This window comes from Peromyscus eremicus, chromosome 6 (genome assembly GCF_949786415.1).
Source record: "Peromyscus eremicus chromosome 6, PerEre_H2_v1, whole genome shotgun sequence".
NCBI classification, from domain to species: Eukaryota; Metazoa; Chordata; class Mammalia; order Rodentia; family Cricetidae; genus Peromyscus; species Peromyscus eremicus.
In genome coordinates, this window is record NC_081421.1 from 2,713,882 (window position 1) to 2,736,641 (window position 22,760).

The 22,760-nt window shown below is 45.5% G+C and overlaps 1 protein-coding gene across 1 annotated transcript; it reads right to left on the reverse strand.

Moving 5' to 3' along the window:
• Window positions 1–4,079: 4,079 nt before the first annotated feature.
• On the reverse strand, window positions 4,080–22,134 carry Smad9 (SMAD family member 9). The gene is made up of 5 exons (XM_059265131.1): window positions 21,520–22,134; window positions 17,314–17,571; window positions 14,444–14,665; window positions 11,370–11,626; window positions 4,080–6,932 (listed from the first exon to the last, which is right to left on the reverse strand). The coding sequence occupies exons 1-5, from the start codon at window positions 21,929–21,931 to the stop codon at window positions 6,789–6,791; spliced, it is 1,293 nt and encodes a 430-aa protein (XP_059121114.1). The 5' UTR covers window positions 21,932–22,134; the 3' UTR covers window positions 4,080–6,788.
• Window positions 22,135–22,760: the final 626 nt, after the last annotated feature.

A 22,760-nucleotide genomic window follows, 5' to 3' on the forward strand; every position in this document is an offset into this window, starting at 1 on the left:
GCAGAGAAAGGCTGTTAGAAAAAACATTTTCCTGTAAATGTGCGTGTGCATTTGGGGATAAATAAGTATTGCATTTTTGCATCTACTCCTTTCAGATCACTATGAGTTTGAAAAAAAATCACCTTTATGGTTTTTAATGTTTTTCTTCAGTTGTACCAACTGAAGCTCGTGAGGCAGTTACTTTCTGTGGAAGTCATAGTTAATAGTAATCTCAGTTCATCTAGCACATGACTCATCAGGAGGCATGGAAAGGAGCGGTGTTTCGGGTTGTCCTAGAGACATTAAACATAGCTAGGCTGCAGTGAGGGGCCAGGAATACCAAATGTTCTTCAGTGTCTGTGATATTCCACAGCTAAATGTCACCTCGCCATTGATGCGCCTCAGCTGCAGTGAGAGCCTGAGGGCAGAGCACCAAGGCCAGGTTCTTGTAATAACCTTTCTTCATGGTTAAGACTGGAGCTGTGAGAGCTAAGTATGTTTATACCTTAGGAAGCAGTCACTGATCTCTTTTCATATAAACTAAAGAACCCATTAAAGTGGGCACCTCCACTACAGATCACCTCTACTGAATTTGTGAACAGTTTAGATATACTTAGCCCACCAAGGCCAGGGCAGGATTGTTTTTCTTATATTCATTCTTAATGTTCTTCATAAAGGAGATTCTGAAAATGGAGGAACACTCCACATTTTGTCAGTGGTTTTCAAAACTGAACTACTCTAACACTTATTCCTAACAACTGTTAAAGGAGTCATGGATTATCTGGGTGTTCGTTTTTTGTTGTTGTTGGTTTTTTTGTTTTTTTTTTTTAACTTTCTCCTAAGAAAACTTTAAAAAGGCAAAAATACATAAGATAAAGAATGAAATGTCAAGAGTATATCCAGGAGTAGGTTAATAAATGTATCTCAAGATGAACTCTGCTGAAATGTGTTAATTGCTTGATTTCCTAAGTTCTGAAATGTATATGATGTTAAACTTCAAGCTATTCCAATAAGTACTCAAAGGGCTGGGGATGCAGCTTAGCCTTCGAGCACTTGCCTAGCATGTGCAAGGCCCTTGGTTCAATCCCTTGCATCACCACAACAACAAAAAAACACAGGGAAAAGGATGTTTTCTTCATTCTGTGTTGTGTACTTGTATATCTGAAAAAGACCCTTCTGCCAAAATTATTCATTAAAGTCGAGTTGTTGACCTTTGATTTGTCTGTTGTACTTACTTCTTTAGTTGCTTCACACTGGCTATAGAGGAACTCATTTACTCTTTGGTACCGTGCTTACAGTATTGGGAGCTTTATTGTTTCTCTAGACTTGCAAGTCTGTCCATTCTGCAGCCCATGGACCACACACATCCCAGGAGAGCTATGAATCTGCCCAACACAGTTGTAGTGACAGTGTCATGTTGCCGTATCAAAGGGTTGTGTATCCTTGTCAGAACTTGTTAACTTTTGTAGCAAAATAAACCCTGCTTATGCTTCTTCAATTCTAGAGTAAGTAGGAAAATGTGACATTAATAGAGATAAATGAAGGGATTAGATTCATGTTTTAAGAACTTGGAGATGGTTTAAATACTTGTCATCAAGGGCTCAGAGTCTTTCTCTAGGGTATTAAAAGTAGACTCCCATTCATGAATTTAGATAGGAATTAGGATAGTTTCCAATACAACTTAATTATTACCTGTCATATTGGAAATTTTTATCCAATGTGAGGATAAAGTAAGTTATCCTCAGTAAGGTTTTTGCTTTAGAGTAGATGTATTGTAGCTCATCCACAGTCCTGCATTCTATACACCCATGAGTTTTGACATGTGACTGTAGCTTCTTCCACCAACAGGTTTTTATTTACCTATTCCTTAATTCAGGATTAACTGGCATGAGACTTGTTTTGGCCAGTGTAGAGCAGAAGAAATAATGACATGCCAGCCTCCAGACAACTTCTGAAGGTTTTGAATATTTGCATTTATATTTTTAGACTCCTACCCAGTTCCATGGTAACAAGCCCTAGCCTGCACAATAAATCTGAGATAAATCAAAGGTCTGTGGTCTGATCTCTGTTGTACCATCTGATAGCCTGACACATGTCAGTGAGACATAAGCTCTCTATCCCCTATCTCTATACAGCCTAGGCCAGCTAAGCCTTGCTTAGATGTGTGAAACCACCCTGTGGATCTGTCAATGGTAAGCAGTTACTGAAGGCTTAGGATTGAAGGCCAAAGCATTCAGGGTGGTCTAGTCAATATTTATGTTAATGAGTAACTGGTACACTTAGTTGTTATTTTTCACTAGATGACAAATTTTAAAATTAGTGAACTCCAACAGTGAAGACTACATAGTAAGCTCTTACCCCGCAAGAAGTAGATGTGATGATGGATGGGAGCAGGATGCTGGAGGCCTCAAGAAAAGGGAAATGTACCCAGTCCCCATGATCTAGAAAAAGAAAATGTGTTTTCCTCTAGTGCTTCCAGAATCAGCCCTGCCAGCACCTTGACATTGGCACAGAGAGACTGATTTCAGATTTGTGGCTTTCAGAACTCTGAAATAATACTGTCTTGTGGTACTTTTTTTTTTTTTTTTAACAGCGACAAGGAGGGAGGGCTCAACATATCAGGCTCCATGTGCAAGCTGCCTAGAAATGCTTGGTTGTTCTCTGAGAGAACATTAGCTTGTATACCAAACCACTAAACCACGAGCAAAAATACTTTTAACTGTAAAAGTGTGGATTACTCAGTCTAAAAGGCATTCCCCAGTATTCTAAAACAGACAGTACTGAGTGTACACTGTGTAGCCTCTGCCCCTTACCAAGGCTTTCTGAACCCCAACCAGCTCGCAGTTGTAAAGCTTAGAATCAGTGGGACAACTTGGGCCATGGGAAACAAGCATCTTGCAAGCTCTTCATAGTCATTTGCAATGTCACAAGCTTCTCTTTGAAAGCATTTTAATTAATTAGGTATATTTCATGGCATATGAAAAATACATGATTTTTAGTGAAAGTTTTCCTTACATACCCAGATGTTTTAAGCATCACCTGTTAATGCTCTTAATATATACGTGTTCCTTGCCTAACATGCATGGTGCTGGGTTGCTAAGGTAGGATGCTCAACTGATGATGTAGGTTAAATTCACTTTTTACTTCGAATACTTCACCATACAAAGGGTTTATTTAGTTGTGGCCTGGCAGTAAGCTGGGGAGCAGTTGTCAACCACCTCTAAAATTTCTGCAAAGTATCCTTAAAAATAATGCTGATTTTTCCAAGATGTTAAAAAGTGCCACCAATGTGGCACTTTTTTTACAGCATGAAGAATTCTTAAAAATCCTATTTTTCAAGTAGGACAGCTTATGATTAAGCATCTTAAGGAGCCACAGATCACACCCGTAGAATTGTTACCTAAAGCTTGAAAGAAAAATGAGCCCAAAGGTGTCTCTACAGCATTTTCTATCATAAACCACCAGATGATGGTGTATGGCATTTCAGGACACAAAGCTAGGCTGCTGGATCAAAGGCATCTCTTGGTAGTCTGTTTTATATTCATTTGAACTTATCTTTAACATATGTGAGGGTTACCTACCCTTGTATAGTTCAGCTGTTGAATCCTAGTACGTAAGACAATGTGGAATGCATGGTATATTTTGCTTTATTAAATATACACAGAATATCTGGAACACATTCAGAGTTAAGCAGGAGCTTGACATCCAGCAGCCAATGTTTACAAAATGCTTTTGCTATTGTTCTTTCTGTTGTCATTATGGGGGATAATGAAAAGAGGATTCTAAATGCCAGGGAGCTTGCCACTTTCGCTGACTATACAACAGAACACTCAAGTGTGTATGCTAAAAGGTGGCGGCTTCTTAGTTCTCAAGCAGCTGTTAACATTAGCAACTAGCTGAAACAAACTAACATGTCTTATTTTCCTTAAGACTCACACAAATACCAACTTGAACATGGTGATAAACATCCAGCACCATGTGGGCAGGCCAGGGCAACCAGAGCCACGCTTGCAGTATGTAAAGACTTGGCCTGCCTGCTTTCCCCTTCATCCTGTGAAACAACACTACACAGCATATTTTTGCTTGTCTGTTTCATACCAACTTGAACATGGTGATAAACATCCAGCACCATGTGGGCAGGCCAGGGCAACCAGAGCCACGCTTGCAGTATGTAAAGACTTGGCCTGCCTGCTTTCCCCTTCATCCTGTGAAACAACACTACACAGCATATTTTTGCTTGTCTGTTTCATGGAATGCATGCCAAATGGTCAAAGGAGTCTAAAGTCAAGTATTACATTATGATTTTTTTTAGACCTTTTAGCAGCCAAAGGAAAAAACTGATTAAAGTGTAACTGTTACAGGAGCAGAGGGCTAACATCTCTTTAATGCTAAATTCTCTGATACATATGAACCTATGTCATGATTCCTTTCTCAGAGAAATCAGGCACACTTTGATATTTTGTCTGCTTTCTTAATGTTGCAAGGAAATCCAAGTAGCTTATTTTGTTTTTCAGTTTTGTTTCTAAGCTTCTATTTTGGTTTTGAAACAGAGTCTCACTGTATAGCCTTGACTGTTTGGGAACTCACTCTGTAGACCAGGCTGGCCTTAACTTCACAGAGATCCACCTGCCTCTGCCTCCTCAGTGCTGAGATTAAAGGTGGGCACTACCACATCTGGAAGCTTCTACCTCTGAACAATTCGATAAAGTTACATATTGCCAGAGGATGTTTGACCCTTTGTGAAGAGATCAAAAGGACTGTTAGAAATCTGGAACAAATACTTTGTGTCCTTGAATGAGTACTCAGAGGAGATCTGCCATATGAATGACTTTTCCAAGGAAGAAGCTGGGAGAATTACCAGAGACATGGGGATGCAAGGAGGTGGGATGGCTAGGAATAAAAGTGGCACTTGCACAAAGATAAATTACCTAATTGTTCCGAAGAGACATAAAATTTCAATATAGTAAAAATAGAGAACTTGGTTACATTTTTTTTTTCAAGTGAAAGAAAATTCACATGTGTGGGTTTTAGAAGTTCTGAGACCTAGTGTCTGCAATGACTTACTGTTAGATCTGCAGCTCCATGGAGGTGGGGACTACCTCCAATGTATATTTGATTCCGCAGCACCTGACAATGTCCCTAGTATACACAAATCTGCAGGACAGGGTTAATGAGTCAACAAGCTTGGGCTTTCCTACACTCTAAGTGGGCTCCCAGGCTTTAGTGCGAGACATAAACGAGTATCTTTTGATATGTGTATCATGTATATTCATGATAGATACATGATAGGTTTTATAGATACAGTAGGCATTGTGAGTGTGACTTGTCACATCATATCTATCTTAAATACAATTGAATGGGGAACAACAAATGCATGTGTCTTGATGCTAGGTAGATTGGATTAAACGAAGGAAACTCGGCTTATAGGAGCTCCATCCTTTACAAGCACAAATGCCATCTTAAAGAATGTGCTTCCCAAAGGGCACGAAGTAAACTTATAAGCAATGCGGTGATCATCGAGAGGCACGTACCGTGGAATCTGGAAGACATTTCCCTTTATCATCCAAAGAAGGAAATGACAGGCTCTAATAACACATGCACACTAACATATGCATGTATATACATAAGATATTTCTAAAGATGCTTATTATTCACTACCACTGTTTCCTCAAAAATGTAGGGCACATGAAACTTTCACACTTCACTTGGGAATTTATGTCCAAGTATTTCATAGCTTTAGAAGAGGCTGCCAGATGTAACCAGCTAATAACTTAATCAACACAGGTACCAGGCTAAGTAATACATAAATATGATCCAAAGATGCCTCTAGATTGCCCCCAGGGCTTTGCTGTTGTTTTAATCATTATAACTAATTGATATTTGTCACCAAGAGGAAAGATGTGGTGAAGGGGTGCCCTGCCTTGGAGGCTTCCATATGAGTATGTTAGAAAGCGCAGGTTGCCACATGATGCTCCTCCCAACCTTCTAGTCGACAGGTTCGTCTCTGCAAAGGGCTTGCCCACAGTGTACGCAGGCAGACACAGCCAACCACAAGGTCACCTGACAGGGAGAACTGGAAGGCTGGAACCTGACTTCCAGAGTGGGAGGGGGAGCCCCCTGTGCTCCTGGCACCGAATTCTGGACTAGTCCTGTCACTTAGGACTGTAGCTCATCTCGGGCTGTTTCTCCTTCTTCGCCTCTTTTACTGTTAAGCAGTGGCAACATGACTCTAAGCTTCACAGTTTCTCTCTTTCCAATCACAGTTTCAATCTGCTTAAATGTACCGTTGACGTCAGCACAGTGCCCAGCTGTGCAAATTCCGACTTCAGAGATGACGTTTCTGAGGTTTACCTAACAGATCACTGAACAGGTTTGGTTTTCTTTCTTGCCATTCACATTGAACGTGAGATCTTTTAAACTACGTGGATTTGATTGGGTTTTACTCTAGTGCTCCTAAACCCTGGGCCTTTTCTTTTTTTCTTTTTCTTAATGTAAGCAGCTTTGTGTTTTCATTAGGGGGCACAACATTCTGCACAGTGACAAGCTGAAGTGGCCTCCAATTCTGCCAATGCCCTTCACATACTGTTTCCCCTCTAACTCTAGCGCTGGCCTGGAAACCACTCTCTTCAACCACACAGTACTAGCCCTGGGTTAACTAGGTAGCACGAAACAAATGGTGATAAAAATGTGAATAATATACATTATATGTATTTACATCTGCATCCAAAAACTTCCATTAGCTGCAGGTGGTCATGATAGAAGCCACTGCCTGCGTCTATTCTGTGGAAGCGTAGCTGACGACATGACTGTTAAGACACTGAGGAAATGGGGTTATGTGGGGAGCCCATCTGAGTTAGAACCTTGTCCAACCACTGCAGTGGTCCATGAAGATGAATCTCAATCCAGCAGGGGGTGCTTGTCACATCCTGGCGATGATACTCGGCTCCCCAACCCTGAAAAGCAAGAAAAGAGCCCAGACTGAATTGTTCCCCTTTGCCAGAGGCCACCAGGCAGAGCGCAGGGGATGCAGGGCGCACAGGCTTCCTGTGAGAAGTGGATGCCTCCATGGAGCAGATACCTCAGAGGGGCCCAGGTCAGTCAGGGTGTTCTCTGTTAGCTCACTTAGAGCTAGACACCTATTTAGTGGTAGTCTGGGATGTACACATCACATGGGAGAGGCTGTCAAGCCATCTCCCCTTTACAAGGAAGGAACTTAACATCATATTCCAATCTTCACGTGGAAGCCTGGGTCTGCACAAATCTGCTATTCACTGAAGATCAGAGATTGAATCTGAAAGTTGCAAAGATCAGTAACTCTTGATTTGGGGAATGGAATGTCAGAGCTTAGACCTTATATCTCTTCTATCCCAGGCTCACTCAGAAACTTCCCATTTATCTCCATTAATAGGAGAGACAGTTACGAAAATGACAGATAGAAGATAGATAGATAGATAGATAGATAGATAGATAGATAGATAGATAGATAGATAGATAGATTATGGATATATAGATGGTAGATGTTCATGTTTATCTCTGTTATTCATCAATAGAAAGTTATTTAAGTGTTGAGGGATTTCAGATTATGTTTGTTATTGACAACCATAATTCTCCAGAGTTACTTAAAAACTTCAGCACAGGAGCTGGAGAGAGGCCCCAGTGGTTAAGAGTACTGGATTCTCTTGCAGAGAACCAGGACTTGGTTCCCAGTACCCACAAAGCAGCTCCCAACCACTCATAACTCCAGTTCCAGGGGATCCAGTGCTCTCTTCTGGCTCAGAGGGCCCCAGGCTCATAGAACAGATATGCATGCAGGCAAAAAGACCATGCCTTTTTCTTATCAGTATTCAGCTTAACCACACAGCCCGGTCACTCATGATCACCACCCTCTGTGGGCTTGTGGGACCACCTGGCAGTTGCCTGTTCCCCACATCTCCTTCCTTTCTGATTCTTCCATTTCTGATTTTCCCAGAAACCCTCTGACTTTCAACATGACCTTATCACCAGCAAAGTTTACACTTGAGAACTGCACATTTGAACCATGGAAGTTCTCAGTGAAATCTTATAATATTTTAAGAAGATCATATTCAAAGCTATCCCCAGCTTGCATACAGCCAAGAGGCTGTGGGTTAGACATGCCTGCATCTAACTCCTCTACCACCCCCGATTTTTGTGGGGAAAAAAAATGAAACTATCAGAGACATAAAATTTCAACCATACCTGCTGTGGAGACTCACAGAGGTTTCCTAGTGAGCACTTACTCAGGGTCTGAGAATCTGAGCTTGATTTACACAGCAGGGCTGCATAAAGGGATGATTTGACCATGGGCGTGGTTACCAGGTGTTTGGAAGGGTCTGCACGTGGCTTTGTGGTGTACTTTGATCTTGTAATGGGAAATCTTTTGCCCTGTCCCTTAGTATTGTTATAAAAAGCTCTTTTGAATAAATGAAGAGGCCGTTGGGTAGTGACCCAGGCCCTCCTGAAGCTATCCTGTGTTTCTGTCTTTCTTCTGGTTGGCTAGGTCTCTCTATCTGATAGTTTCTTATCCCTCTCTCCCATAAGAACCCTTCAAAAGGTGGGAGCTGGCCTCCCACAACCTGCACCCATTTTCACAGCAATAGATTAATTATCTATCTTTCTAAATGTGTAGCATGTCCACTGGTACATCCATGGGCCTTTATACTGTCTGGCCTTTCTCAGCCTTGTTTGGTGGCTACTTCTCTCTTCCCTCACTCTTATATTGAGTCTGGGGCTCAGTTCTGGAATCCCAGGCCTCTGTGTTTAAATTCAAACCTGTGGTCCCATCCAAACACATGGAGTTAGATACCATGCAAATAAGGACGTTCCCAATTTACAACTCCAGCTCTGACTGCTCCCTCCAGACTCTTCAGTCTGTCTGTCACCTCAGCATCTTCTTGTGAATGTGACTGGCTGACATCAACAGTTGCGGTAACTGACACTAACACTCAGCCTTATTTGCACACCTTGCTTACCTGTGTCTTCTCCATCCTGGAGGAAGGCAACTCATCACTCTCTTCCTTCACCTCCACATCAAACTTGCCTTCTGAGTGGGAGTCCCCCACTTCCCACAACTCTGCTGATGCTCTCCTGGTAGAAGAAGTGACCCTCAACTCCCACCTGAATTCTGCAATAGCCTCTTTAAAATACTTTTTAAACTTCTCTTGTTTTATTGTATGTATCTGGAGGTTTTGCTTGCTTGCATATCTATGCACTATGTGTGTGCAATGCCTCTGGAAGCCAGAAGAGGGCATCAGATCCCCTGGAACTGGAGCTGCAAATGGCTGTAACCTGCCATGTGGGTGCTGGGAATTGAACCCAGGTCCTCTACAAGAGCAGCCAGTGCTCTTAACCCCTGGTCAATCTCTCCAGGGCCCCACAATGGCTTCTTAGCAGCCTCTTCCTTTCCACCTCCCTGCGGCACACCTTTTCTCCACTTAGCAGTCACAATGGCCCTTTAAAGACAGAACTGCTGGGTGTAGTGACTCATGCCTGCAACCCCAGCAGGGGAGGGAATGAATTGGGAAGCTGCAGAGTCCAAGGCCAGCTTGGGTTACACAGAATAACTGTGTGCCCAAACAGACAAAATGACAAGTCAGACCATGAAGCCCTCTGTCCAAAGACTCACAGCACCACAAAGGGCTAAACTCTGCTCAGCCGGCAGGAAATGCTCCCATCTCATTTACACCTCCTCACCTCCCTCCTGCACAAGGCTGCAGTCACCCAGCCCTGCTTCCCGCCCCTATCCAGGCTGGTAGTGGCCATGGGCGTCTGAACTTGCTTTTCCCTAGGCCTCTATGGCTTTCCTTGCAGGACCTTCTGGCCTCTGCTGGCACACACTGCTTCCGGGATGCCTCCCCGCCTGTAACCTCTCTATCTCCCTTTATCTGATTCATTCCACTCACTTGGTGCTTGCTGCCTGTCTTTCTCTACCAGTACACTGGTCCCACGAGGCAGAGGCCTGTGAATATCCAACAATGCATCATCCCAAGGCCCAGGGCAGCACCTGGCCCGCCACTGGGCAGCACCTGGCCCGCCACTGGGCAGCTGCTCAATGAATAGTCATTGACTGGGTGCCTGAAGGAGAGCTATGGCCAGTAAAATCAGAGCTGAAAAAAAAAAAAAAACTTTCAAGATGGTCTGCTCCTTCACCTACAATGATTGCCCCCTGTGTCTAGTCACCTGTAAAATTTTAAACTAATCACTGACAGTTTTTATTTCGTTTAAGTCCTTGCAGGGCTAGCGATGAATCTCGGGGCTAAAGTGATTGCCTAGCCTGGGTTTTTTTTTTTTTTTTTTCCCTCATCATCGCAGGGAGGAGGGAGGAGGAAGGGGGTTCGGGGCCGGGGGTGGGGTGCCCATAACAGCAGTAGCAGTGTGTTTCCTATGAATTAAATTTTGTAGCTCTATAAATTTGTTGCGTACCTAAGAAACATTTAGTTGATGTTGGGAAATGATCACATTTCTATGCTTGTATTACGGTGATTACCTATGAGGTACCCACAGCTCATCCTCATTAAAAAACGGAAAAATAATTGTCCCTTTCAAGGGCTAGTTCACTAATGGTGAGTTAATGCCCCCTGCTGGCTCCAAAGTGACAGTGTACTGGAAATTTTCCAGGGATTTCTTTCCTGCTTCAATGAATAAAGCTGGTCTGTCCTCATAAGAGGTTCCTTTAAAAAGACTTCCCCCCCTTTTGGGTTTTCAAGACAAGCTTTCTCCGTATAACAGCTCTGGCTGTTCTGGAATTCGCTTTCTAGGCCAAGCAGGCCTCAAACTCACAGTCCAAGTGCTGAGACTAAAGGCATGCACCACCACCACCTGGCTATCAGTAACTAACTTTAAATGGATAATAAAACTTATTTTAAGGTTGGGACTGTAGCTCAGTAGAGTAGCCCTGAGTTCCATCCCCAGGACTGCTTTGAAAAGGCAAATGGGGCCTGGAGAGATGGCTTAGTGGTTAAGAGCACTTGCTGAGGACCTGGGTTCAATTCCCAGTGCCCACAAGACAGCTCACAACCACCTATAACTCCAGTTCGGGGGGGGGGGTCATGAACCCCTCACTCAGAACTGAAGACACTTGATGGCTTTTAGGGAGAGTCAGTTATCTTTAAGGCTGAGGCCCCTGGTGGGTTGACCTCAACCACACTATTTCCTTTGGGTGGTTCCATATCCAGGAATATACGGGCAGCAGAAGTTGAACTAGATAATTTAAATTAAAAAAAAAAAGAGGGCAAGAATCAATACATTTTTTTAGAAGAAAAAACAAAGTTGTTATCCACCTAAGTTGGCTGAGCAAATGCCACGTCCGGCCGAGACCATTTTGAGCTTTCTTCCCACTTTCCACTTTCTAATCCCAAGGCCGGCATCCTTACCTTCACAAAACTCATCCGAATCGTGCACATCTTCGTTAGCTCGTATACAACTTCGAAGCCGTGGTGCACGGACTGGGCGAGCAGCTGGGCGAAGAGCTGGTTGTTGAAGACCTTGAGGCTGCAGCCGCTGGGGATCTTGCAGACGGTGGCGGGGTGAAAGCCGTGCTGATAGTTGCAGTTCCGGCTCTGAACAAAGATGCTGCTGTCGCTCACACACTCGGCGTACACCTCGCCCCCCACGTAGTACAGATGCACGCCTGTGGACACAGAAACCACACTCTTTCCACTCTGCTCCCTTCCCAGCGACTCCCAGCACCCCCTGCAGTCAGGTGAACTCTTACATCATCACTGGTCATAGAAGAGAGAGTGGGGGCCCCAAACACCCACTTGTTTCCTTGGACTTTTCCTACAAATCCGTTAGAAAGTTCAACTCTGAGGGCTGCAGAGACAGCTCACAACCATCTGCAATGAACTGGTTCCGGAGAATCTGACGCCCTCTTCTGGCCTCTATGGGCACTGCACACACATGGTATACATACATACATACATACATACATACATACATACATACATACAGGCAAAACACCCATACACATAAAATAAAGAAAAACATTTTTTAATTTACTTTTATTTGATGTTCATTGGTGTTTTGCCTGCATGTATGTCTGTGTGAGGGTGTCAGAGGCCCTGGAACTGGAGTTACAGACAAGTGTGAGCTGCCACGTGGGTGCTGGGAATTGAACTTAGGTCCTCTAGAAGATCAGTGAATGCTGCTATCCACTGAGCCATCTCTCCAGCCCCAAGAAAAAGAAGTTGAAGCCCAACCCACATAAACGGACGTTCTCAAAGATGAGTCCGTTGTCTCTCACTTATTACTGCTCCCACCACTCTTGTTCTCACTTACTTCAAAAAAGTGTCCATGATCCTAGACACAAAAGAAACAACACATCATGCAAAACACAACCCCAGGACATCCTTCACACCCACATATAAACAAAAGGCTATGACAGGAAGCCCAGCTAACATCATGCAAATGTTGCTGAAATCCACACACTAAACCTACTCCAGAACTTGAATCCTACTAACAGTTATAAGTCTATGTCTTGGAAGCCCAGTGTGGCGGCACACCCCTTCAATCCCAGCACCCAGGAAACAGAGGCAGGTGAGTTTGAGACCAGCCTGGCCTACATAGTGTTCAGGCTAGCCAGGGCTGCACAGTGAGACCCTGACTCAAAACGAGGCTTCAGAGATGTACTTCAGCTCAGAGGCATGTCACTCAATCCTATAAACCACACCACATGCTCCTGAGAACAGGAACGTTCCGACCACACTTCCACACACAGTCACGTAAAAACACAAGCAACATGCAGCTTATCTCAATTTATCTAACATTCCTGGAGTTACATTTCAAAAGGGACATCCTCGATAAATAGAGTGCGGTACACACGCACAATGGAATTTTATTCAGCTGTAAAAAAAGCATGAGATTATAAAATGGGGGGGAACTGGAGATGATTAGAAATAGGCCAGATTCAAACAAAATCCAACAACACCAGCAGCACCACCACCACCAGCACCCACCCTCACCCCGCAACCCCCGTCCCTCTCCCTGACACCCACAACTCAGGCACTGGTGACCATGAGGAAGTGGAAGGATGCCTCTGACCCGCTGAAACACAGCCTGCCCTGGACTTCCACTGAGCAAAGCTAGTGCTGCCTCCCTTGGCCATGCCTGTGCACAACGGGGGTGGGGGTGGCTGACAGTGAGGGGACATTCCGGTGTACAGTTGTGCTCAAAGCAGTCTGTGCAACCCTGTCCAGAGCTCCAGACACTCTTGACAATTAGCCAACCTTTAAAAGCTCTGCAGAAGAGAAGGCAATGGAGGCTGGGGGAAAGCCAAGTGCAAGCTCCCAGGGGGAGGAGGGGCTGTGTCAATGGGTGAGGATTTACTTCACAGGGCAGTGGAGAGCCAGCAGGGGGCTCTGAGCTTCAGTGTCATCTTAGACTCTGCCAGGTATGGTGGCACTTCCCCGTGTGTCCCCTGCACTATAGAGCATCTCTGCCTGTTGACAGTTCCTCTTCAGTGTGTGCTATCTGCCACCTCAGAAGCGGGCTACAGAGGTCCACTTGCACCTTGACCCCACAGACCTGAAAGCTGGTGGTCGTGGAGCCAGGTGTGTGTGTGTGTGTGTGTGTGTGTGTGTGTGTGTGTGTGTGTGTATGTGTGTGTGTGTGTGTGTGTGTGTGTGTGTGTGGCGGGAGGGGGGGGGATTGGGGTGGGGGTGGCTACTGCAGGCTTAGTGGGTATTCTAACTGAATGACCTTCAAGCGTATAATCCTTCCGGAACCTATTGCATACGATAGCTAAGATTTTTGTCATCTGAGCCTGCTCTGTTTGTATTTAGGGGGTGGTTCTCATCCACGTAAAAGCCTTATCTGCAAACCCGGCACAAGCTGGCAGAGGAGAGAATGGGAAGGTGAGTCCCTCGAGGAAGAAGCCAAGCCCAAGGTTGAACATGTGAGCCTGCTCTGAATGTCGTGTGAGGACAGAATCCTCAGCCAGGAGCACGCTGGCCTCTGGCTAGAGACTGCAGCGTCTCCAGAAGGAGTCATGGACTCATGGGATTTCATGAGGCCCATCATGGAGGCCAATATAGTAGTAGGCTTTGAAGCCTACGTCTGTGTCAAGATCACCTCAGGACAGATCTGTTCTCAAGGTTGAGCCTGCACAGGAGTCACTTGATGGGTCCAAGGGCCTTTCAAACATAACGTTCACTCAGCCACAGCCTAATGAAGGGAGCATTTTATATTTCAGTAGGGATTAACCCTGGCCTGCTTCCCACTGGGGAACCAGTGCTGGCATTACAGGCCTGTGTCAGCACATCTGGCCCTTTTCTATGTCTTGTCCTCACAGCACTCTCCCATGCTACCCTGAAGATGGTCTACTGATTTTAGAGGCAGAGAGAACATGTCCGTCCCTCTCCCATGGTGACTCTACAGGGCCAAACGCTGATTTCTAACCCAGCATTGGAGCTCAGAAGCAGTGATGGAGACTTGCTGCATTGGCTCTCACCCTTTCCAATGTGCCTCCTGGTGTTTTCTATGGTTGAGTTTCTGTTTACATTTGAAAGTAGCCCGAGACAGAACCTATTCCTGTTATTGGAAGGGTCGGTGAAGCCATCGATGAGAACGCTCCGGGAGGATGCCTGAAAAGTCTCTCCAACCCGGTTGTTGAGTTCATAGTAGGCAACAGAGCACCAGTGCTGGGGTTCCTCATAGCAAACTGGCCGGAAGTCTGAAAGAAAACAAGAGGAAAAAGTGTGGAAGAGTCCCAAAACAGCTTGACCACACAGCCGCCATGACAGGCTTAGGGGCCCAGACACAGCTTCTGTGACAGGTTTACTGGCAGGCAACACCCAGATCCAGGAAAAGCCTTAATCTGACACCACCCAGGGATCCACCTAGGGATGGGAAAGTACCTGACATCCCAAAGAGTCCAACCATTAGATAAGGTGGCCAGATGTCCCTGAGTCTAGCACACACCTGTTTTTGTTTTACAGATACCCCTAAACAAATGTCAGCCAATCAAGGTCCTGAACCCTGGAAATCCCTTCACCCCAACTTCTGCTATGATAAAAACCCTACCCTGCCTGGGCTCGGGGCTCTCTGCTCTCACCACTGCGTTGGACAGACCGAGAGACCAAGCTCAGAGCTTGAAAATAAAGGTTCTTTGCTTTCACATGCAGGATTCGGTCTCCGTGGTGGTCTTTTGAGGGTCCCTGCAATATGCTTTTGGGCATAACAAAGGCACCATATCACTGTCACCTTTGGGCTCTCAAACTCATGATTCCAACAGGAAGCAGAGATGAACGCTTTAAACCAGAAAGTTGGCTGTAGGACCAAGTACGCCTTCCTCTGTAATCCTTCAAACACACATGTTTGACGGAAGCTGCTTGGACCCAGCTCATTAGTTTATTGTACCCAAAAGTCTAAGGCCATGGTCCTTGTTAATTTTTCCCGAGTGTTTACAGATGTAGTATAATGAGGGGCCAGGGAAAAGACAGCATGGACAGACTGATGTAAAATGTTGCCAGTCCCAGAGTAAACACGGCCAGGAGCTAGGTGGCACGCCACCTCATCTTTGCCAGAGAAGAACAGTATCCTGTTGTTACAGAACTGAACCGAATCCCTATGCCAAAAGGTGTAATTCTACCATAATGATTTAAAAAAAAAAAAAAAAAACCAATAGTTTGGATATGATAACAAACCAAATCAAAAGCACTGAATGAATTCTACTGAAGAAAAAAATCTATAGACAGGCTCACATTCTCCTCTATGAAACACACAGATACCTATTTACATATGATATAAATATGATATATGTATTTTAAGGAGAGCTGGCTTCTCAGCTCTGCTAGAGTCTGTCCGTGGATGGGAGGAGGTCAAAGAGTAACTGGGCAAAGAAAAGAAAAAAAAGAAAAAGAAAAAGAAAAAAAAAGGGTGACCGGGCAGAATGCAGTCAGTACAGGCAATCTTTTATAGCACGTGTGTGTGTGTTGGGCAAATATGTATCTTATAATTATCCTGTCCTTTAACCACTGGCCCTAATACTAAGTTTCAAACACTTGCAGGGGAATTCTCTATGCAATCAGTAATGCATGAGCAGGCATTTCAGGCTCTCTGCTGGAGACAGAGGAGAGCAGTGATTTAATACAAGTGATACATGTGAACTCGGGTGTGTAAGGGTCTTGTTAAGGTAACAACACTTTGAAGGAAGATATCTCTTCTCATCTTACCACATCTTATATGGTCTTTGAGAGTAAAGATAATTTTTGTTAATCTCTTAATTCTTTCTCAGCAACCTAGGGCAAGGCTTTATTATTTGTTTACTTAGTGAGACTTAATAAATATACATTAAGTAGGAGGACTTATGAACAAGAATGAGGCAGATTGTAACTGTGGGTTCCAGCTGTATTTATGCAGATATTATTAGCCTCACACTTAAGAGGGTCCCATATATCTCTCCTTCATGTCTCTTTCTTTGACCAACTTCACAGCCGTCACAGCACACACATCATGGAGACACACTAGGGTGTCCCCCCTCTTGCATATGCCTTTTCAATCCAGCATGAAGCTCCAGGGGGAGCACTACCTTCTGCTGCTGTCTTGGCTTCAGAGGAGAGAGAGTGTACCGGCTGGTGTTGGGGGCCTAGCTCTGCATGCCACTGAGGTCACACACATGACATTTGGAGCAAAAGACACCTGCCTTTTAGTTATCCAAAGAGGCAAGCAAACAAAAGCCTAACCTTGGTCTCCTTATGCCTGCTCTCTGGCCAAATCTCATTTATTTATGTAGTTAGTTGGTTATTATTGTGTCTGCATAATACATGTTTGGAGGTCAGGGTACAATTTTGTGGAGTTCTTTGTCTCTTTCTCCCTGTCCAGAAGTTCTGGGAATGTGACTCGGGTTGGCAGGCTTATGTAGCAGTACCTTTACCAGCTGAGCTGTCTAGCCTGTCCTTGCTTTTATATTTAAATTTTTAATCTGTCATCCATCAATATGCCAATCTTACGTCTACATTCAGCAAAGCGGCATATGCCTATAACTCCAGCATTGGGGCAGCTGCAGCAGGAGAATGGTGGGTTTGGGACTAGTCTATGCTAAAAGCAGACCATGTTTCAAAACAAACAATAATCCTACATGATGTAAATTTCCAGGGATGGTGCTAAGTTCTATTTAGCTTCTGAAAGAGGACTGGATTCAAAAATATGTATCTCCAGTTCTACTCCAAAATGGGCCCGATCCTGGTCATTCTGGAGGGTGGTGGGTTAGATGGCCCAGGCCCACAGATGTCCCTGTAAACCCAAAGGCACCATAGACATGCTAGATGCAACAACCACACTTATGATCATCCACCGGGGTCCCATTTCCCACAGACTGACCTGAGTGTTGAAATGGACTGTCTGACTCGGAAGGACTTCCTGGGGAGTGTGGGTAAGTGGTTGGACATGGAGACTGCGGGAACCCATGGCCTGGAGAGGAGGGTGGTGCAGGACAGAGAGGCTGCTGGAAAGAGTCTGGGTAGGTGGCGTTGTGCGGCATGAGGGGCTCACTGTGCAGGGAGGCACTTCGGAACTTGGCCAGAAGGCTGAGCTGGGGGTTGTACTCGCTGTGTCTTGGTACCAGCACCGGAGGCAGAACTGGGAACAAAGAGAAAGAGACAGGGCACCCTGAGCTTGGCCCATCAGGATGGAGTGGGGCAGCAAATGCTTTCCCTTGGCCATTTGTGATGTTTTCCTCCACCAGCCATATCTCCACACGTGGTGCTCATGGGAAACTCTGCATGGGGGTCCCATCTCTACCCAGGAGCATATGAGCTACGCTAGGTCACCAGCCCTCCTTCTTGCCACATGTGTCTTAAGCAGACCGTCACAATTGGGGACCAAGTTCAGGAGGCTTCCAGGCATGCCCTCCTTGGTAATGGCCTCATGTTGGCTTTATGGAAACCCATCTGCTTGTAGCCTTCTTCAACTCTGCCAATAAAGTCCTCTTTAAAAGAGACATAGTCAGTTCCAAATGCTTGCAACCAAACCCCAGGTGAAGCCCAGAATATTTTCCATTAGAGACCACATTGAATTATTTAGATGATCAGCCTCAATTTCAGGCTCTGTGCTGCTGATGAAATATTCTATGTCTTTACCACAATGATCTAAAAGCAAATGACCAAAAGCTGTAAAATAAAATACAAGTGATAAGCAAAGAAACGAAGTAAAAGATCAGAGGCAGCACGAAAAAAAAGCTATCGGTTAAATCTGCTCGGGTTAGTGGGTCCCTTCTGGCCTCCCTCCATCTCCCCAGTACTGGAGATGGAACCCACAGGCTGCACACAGGCTAAGCAAGTACTCTACCACCGAGCCCTCTTTTTACTTTAAGGTGGGGTCTCACTAATTTACCCCGGCTGGCCTTCAACCTAGTGAATATCCTAGGCAGGCACTGAAGTTGTATCCTCTTGCCTTGGCCTCCAAGTAGGTGGGGTTACAGCCCTGTGCCAGCCTGGGTTCCACTCTTTAAAATGAACATGAGCGGCAGCTGCTTATGGAGTTGCCTGCCCTTCTGAACTCCTCGGAAAAGTGTAGCTTTTCTGTTTCCTTTCTGGACTCCAAGGGCATGGCTTCTCTCTCTTGCTTTCTACCTCCTCCCTCTCGGCAGCTGCCAAAACTGACGGACTACCTACTCTGCTGCTTGCCACTCAGACTTGGTCTAAGACAACTGGCCTTGAGATTTCTTCCAAGTCCCTTCCTAAATTATTTTATTAATTAGATTAGGAACCCCAAAGAAGGAACCTCAGTTTTCCAGGTAACATGTGAGAACCAGACAGGATCCTGAATATGCTGAGGGCAGAGTTCGGACCATAGCAACAACTTGAAGTTCTACTGGGCTGTCCAAATAGCTAAGAAATAAGTGCCCATTGTACCCTTGGGGCTAACATGCCAGCTGCTCATTGTCGTGGTTCACAGCTTTGCTGCTGTGCAGAACCACTCTTCTCCCTTAGAAGCTTAATAGCACCTTCAGATACTGAGAACCAGCCCCCAGGAAGAGGCTTCCAGGCCAGTTCCAGCTCAATTCCTATAAGGAAAATCACACTTCATTCTATTAAAAAGGTGTTAGGAGTGGAAATAAAAAAACCCATAATTTAAATGTTATCTAAAATTAATGTTTTTTATTAAGAGATTTTCTATTTATTTTACACATCAACCACAGATTCCTGTCCTCCCTCCTCCCACCCCCCAGCCTTCCATCCCCAACCCACCCCCCATTCCCACCTCCTCCAAGTAGACTATTTCAAATTAATATAATCTCGGCCCGTATTTTTAGAAATTTAAACCTAAAACTAAGGACATAAAAACTATCTACATACACAAAATATTTAGATTGTCATCTTAAGAGAAACCTAAACTGAAATGAAAAATGGGAACTCAAAAAAATTCTTAAAAATTGGCCTTTTGAGTATCTAAAAGGAAAACCATCCCCTAGATCTGGAGTTACACCCCACACTGGAGCTGGGTACCAAGGGCTTCTCTGCAAGAACAATGTGTGCTCTTAACAGCTGAGCATCTCTCCAGTCCCAGAAAGAATTTCTTTCTTTTTTGGGGAGGGGGTGGTTTGGAGACAAAGTTTCTCTGTGTAGCCCTGGTTGTCTTGGAACTCTGTCTGTAGACCAGGCTGGCCTCGAACTCACAGAGATCCTCCTGCCTCTGCCTTCCAAGTGCTCGGATTAAAGGCATGCGCCACCACCACGCGACCAAAAAGAATTTCTTAATGAACATTTTTCCATTTAGATATATGTTTTGGAGGTCTAGCATAACCCAGATTTTCAAGCTACTTTTAAAATAATCTCAGATATTATTAATGGGGTTTTGTTTTGTTCAGAATCACGTTATGTGGCCTCGGCTGTCCTCGAGTGCTGGAATTCAAGCCATGTGACCTTTCAGATTCCCGATATGCAAAAAGAGTCCACTGCGGAGGGAAGAAGGCAAGGTAGCATTCAGAGCTAAGAGTATGGAACCTTCCAGTCACCTTCCCAGACAGGACCCCAATTCTTGTGAGCAAGCCCCACACACAGAGTGGTGATATTCTTGATGGCAAGATGACAAGTTTGGGGAACTTAATGGGTGGTCTGCCAAGCGACCTCTGATGTGGGCTGGGTGTGAATACAAGACACCAAGAGAATACTTGGGCTTCTATCCAGACAGCACAGTGGAATGGGGTGACCTCTCCAAGTTCCTGGAATTGGGCAGATAGCGAACCAAAGAGAGAAGGTGCCCATTAAAAACTATTTCACACTGGAGGGCCACAGGAACACTCATCCCAAAGAGAACATTAGTAAAACTGCTACAGCCAGTGAAGATGTAGATTGACTTCTTCCAAAGTAGGGAGATATATGGAGGGACACACACACACACACACACACACACACACACACACACACGCACACGCACACGCACACGCACACGCACACGCACACGCACATGCGTGTGTGAAGAGTTTGGGAAAAGTAGTGTTCTGTATTTAAAACATGAAATCTCCAGCATTTTTTAGGCTGGGAGTGGAGGGCAGGCCAGTGGCAGAGTGCTCCTGTGTGATATGCAAAGCCCTGGGTTCACACAGAGGAGGAAGGGGGCCACTGAGGTGGTGGTGAGTGAAAGAGCACTACCTAGCATGTATGAAGCCATGGATGACATCCCAACAAAACCATATTTAAGAACAATGGCCCACCTTCCTCAACCCCTTATTTCAGTCCTGGACTCCTTCAGCCATTCCCCCCGGCTCTCTCAGACCCAGATGGGATGCCTTCCATGTACCAGATTAGCAAAATGGAGCCCATACCCACTCTTCAGTTCACTCTAATAGTCTCTGCTTTCAGTCTGCCTGGGGTGGGAGAAGGGAGGATGTTTAATATATCTTTTTTTTTTTTTAACAATTAACCATCATTAAGGCATTCAATGTCTTAAGAACTAAGAAGGATAGCTGGGCATGATGACACACACCTTTAATCCAAGCATGTGGGAGGCAGAGGCAGGCCAATCTCTGTGAGTTTGAGTTCATGGCCAGCCTGGTCTACAGAGCAAGTTCCAGGACAGCCAGGGCTACACAGAGAGACCCTATCTTGAAAAACTAAAACGAGGAGGAGGAGAAGGAGGAGGAGGAAGAAGAGAAGAAGGAGGAAGAGGAAGAGAAGGAGGAGGAGGAGAAGAAGAAGAAGAAGAGAAAGAAAGGAAGGAAGGAAGGAAGAAGGAAGGAGGGAAGAAGGAAGAATGAAAAGAAAGAAAGAAAGAAAGAAAGAAAGAAAGAAAGAAAGAAAGAAAGAAAGAAAGAAAGAAAGAACGAACTAAGAAAGGCTTGGATCTCCTAAGTCCACCCAAATAAAACTCCATTTTCCAAAATCTGACCAAGCTTACAAGCCTTTTAGTATAAGACTATCATAATTTTCCAATTACAGGATTGGAACCATTTCTTCAGTGCCCCACTCCCCCCGCCACTGCCCGCCAGATACAGAGGTCATTTCGTGTGGATGCTCCATAACCCAGAGAACCTATCTGTGATGATCTTGACCTCCGATGCATGCTGGGACTCACGGAAGCACCCACCTGGTGTCTCCACTCGGCGGTAATGGTATGGGTTGATGCAGACCTCCTTCTGCTTGGAGCCGAAGGGGAACTCACAGCACTCCAGGGGCTTCAGCTCATGATGGGACTGCAGGTCTGGCCAGCGCCACACACGGCAGTAGATGACATGGGGCAGCCCCTTGCGGTGGGACACCTGTAGGCGTCCGTCCAGGGACCTGGGGATGGTGACGCACTTGCTAGGCTGGCCTGGGCAGCTCAGCGCCCTCTCCAGTTCGTCCATGGCGCCTTTCTTCTTCTTTAGCTTCTTCACCAAAGAGTCCACGGCCTTCTCTGCCCACTTCTCCTCTTCATCTCCCTGCTTCCAGCCCAGCAGCCGCTTCACTGCAGGGCTGGTGAAGGAGAAGAGGGAGCTGATGGGGGTGCTGGGGTGCATAGGAGGCAGACCTCCGGCTCCTGCACACGGGAAGAGGATGAGGCCTTTCAAGGCTTGCAGGGCCCTGGGTAGGTCAGCACCGAGCACTTGTCCACGGGTGTCATAGGAACGAGCTTGCCTTTTCTTCTGGAAGCAGTGGGGACTGATTTAAGTTGGGAGACGGGCTGACTTCTTCCAAAGCCCTTGGGTGGGTGAGCAGTCCGACTCTGAAAGACAGGACAAGCCTTCGTGAGGAAGGGCAGAAGGGACAAATCACCCTCCCAACATTTTAATTTGAAAATTCCTCCAAGTCCTTGTTGACCCCCCTCTTCCCCTCCCAGCCAGATCTTGGCCACAGCCTTCCAAATCTCTACTGCAGTTTCTCGCTTCCTCTCCATTTTCCCCAGCACGGAGGACAGCCTGCCCCAGCCCCAGTGGCTGCAGCCCCAATATGGCTTCTCTCCCTCCTACTCTCTCCCTCACTAATTTCTTTTCCTCCCAAACACAAGTCCCATCAAGTCACTCTCCTGTGTAAGAAATGGAGTGGCTCCTTCAGCTATCAAATGTAGGCTCTGCCTGGGTTTCCAGGGTTCCCAGGCCCTTCATCTGCATATGTGCCCTTTCTTTATTTCCCAGTTGCACAAATAATCCACCCTCTGTGCAGGAAATGCGTGCAAACCAATGTAATCAAAAAGGAAGACACTGAGATCTCCAACAATCCCTGGTCAGACTTCACTATACAGCATTCCAGAACAGCTATACTCAGAGTGTGTTCCCAGGAACCACTGCAGCTCCCTGAGACCCCTTCCAGGCTGTGAGGTCCTCTCTCTTCCAAATCCACATCTCTGTG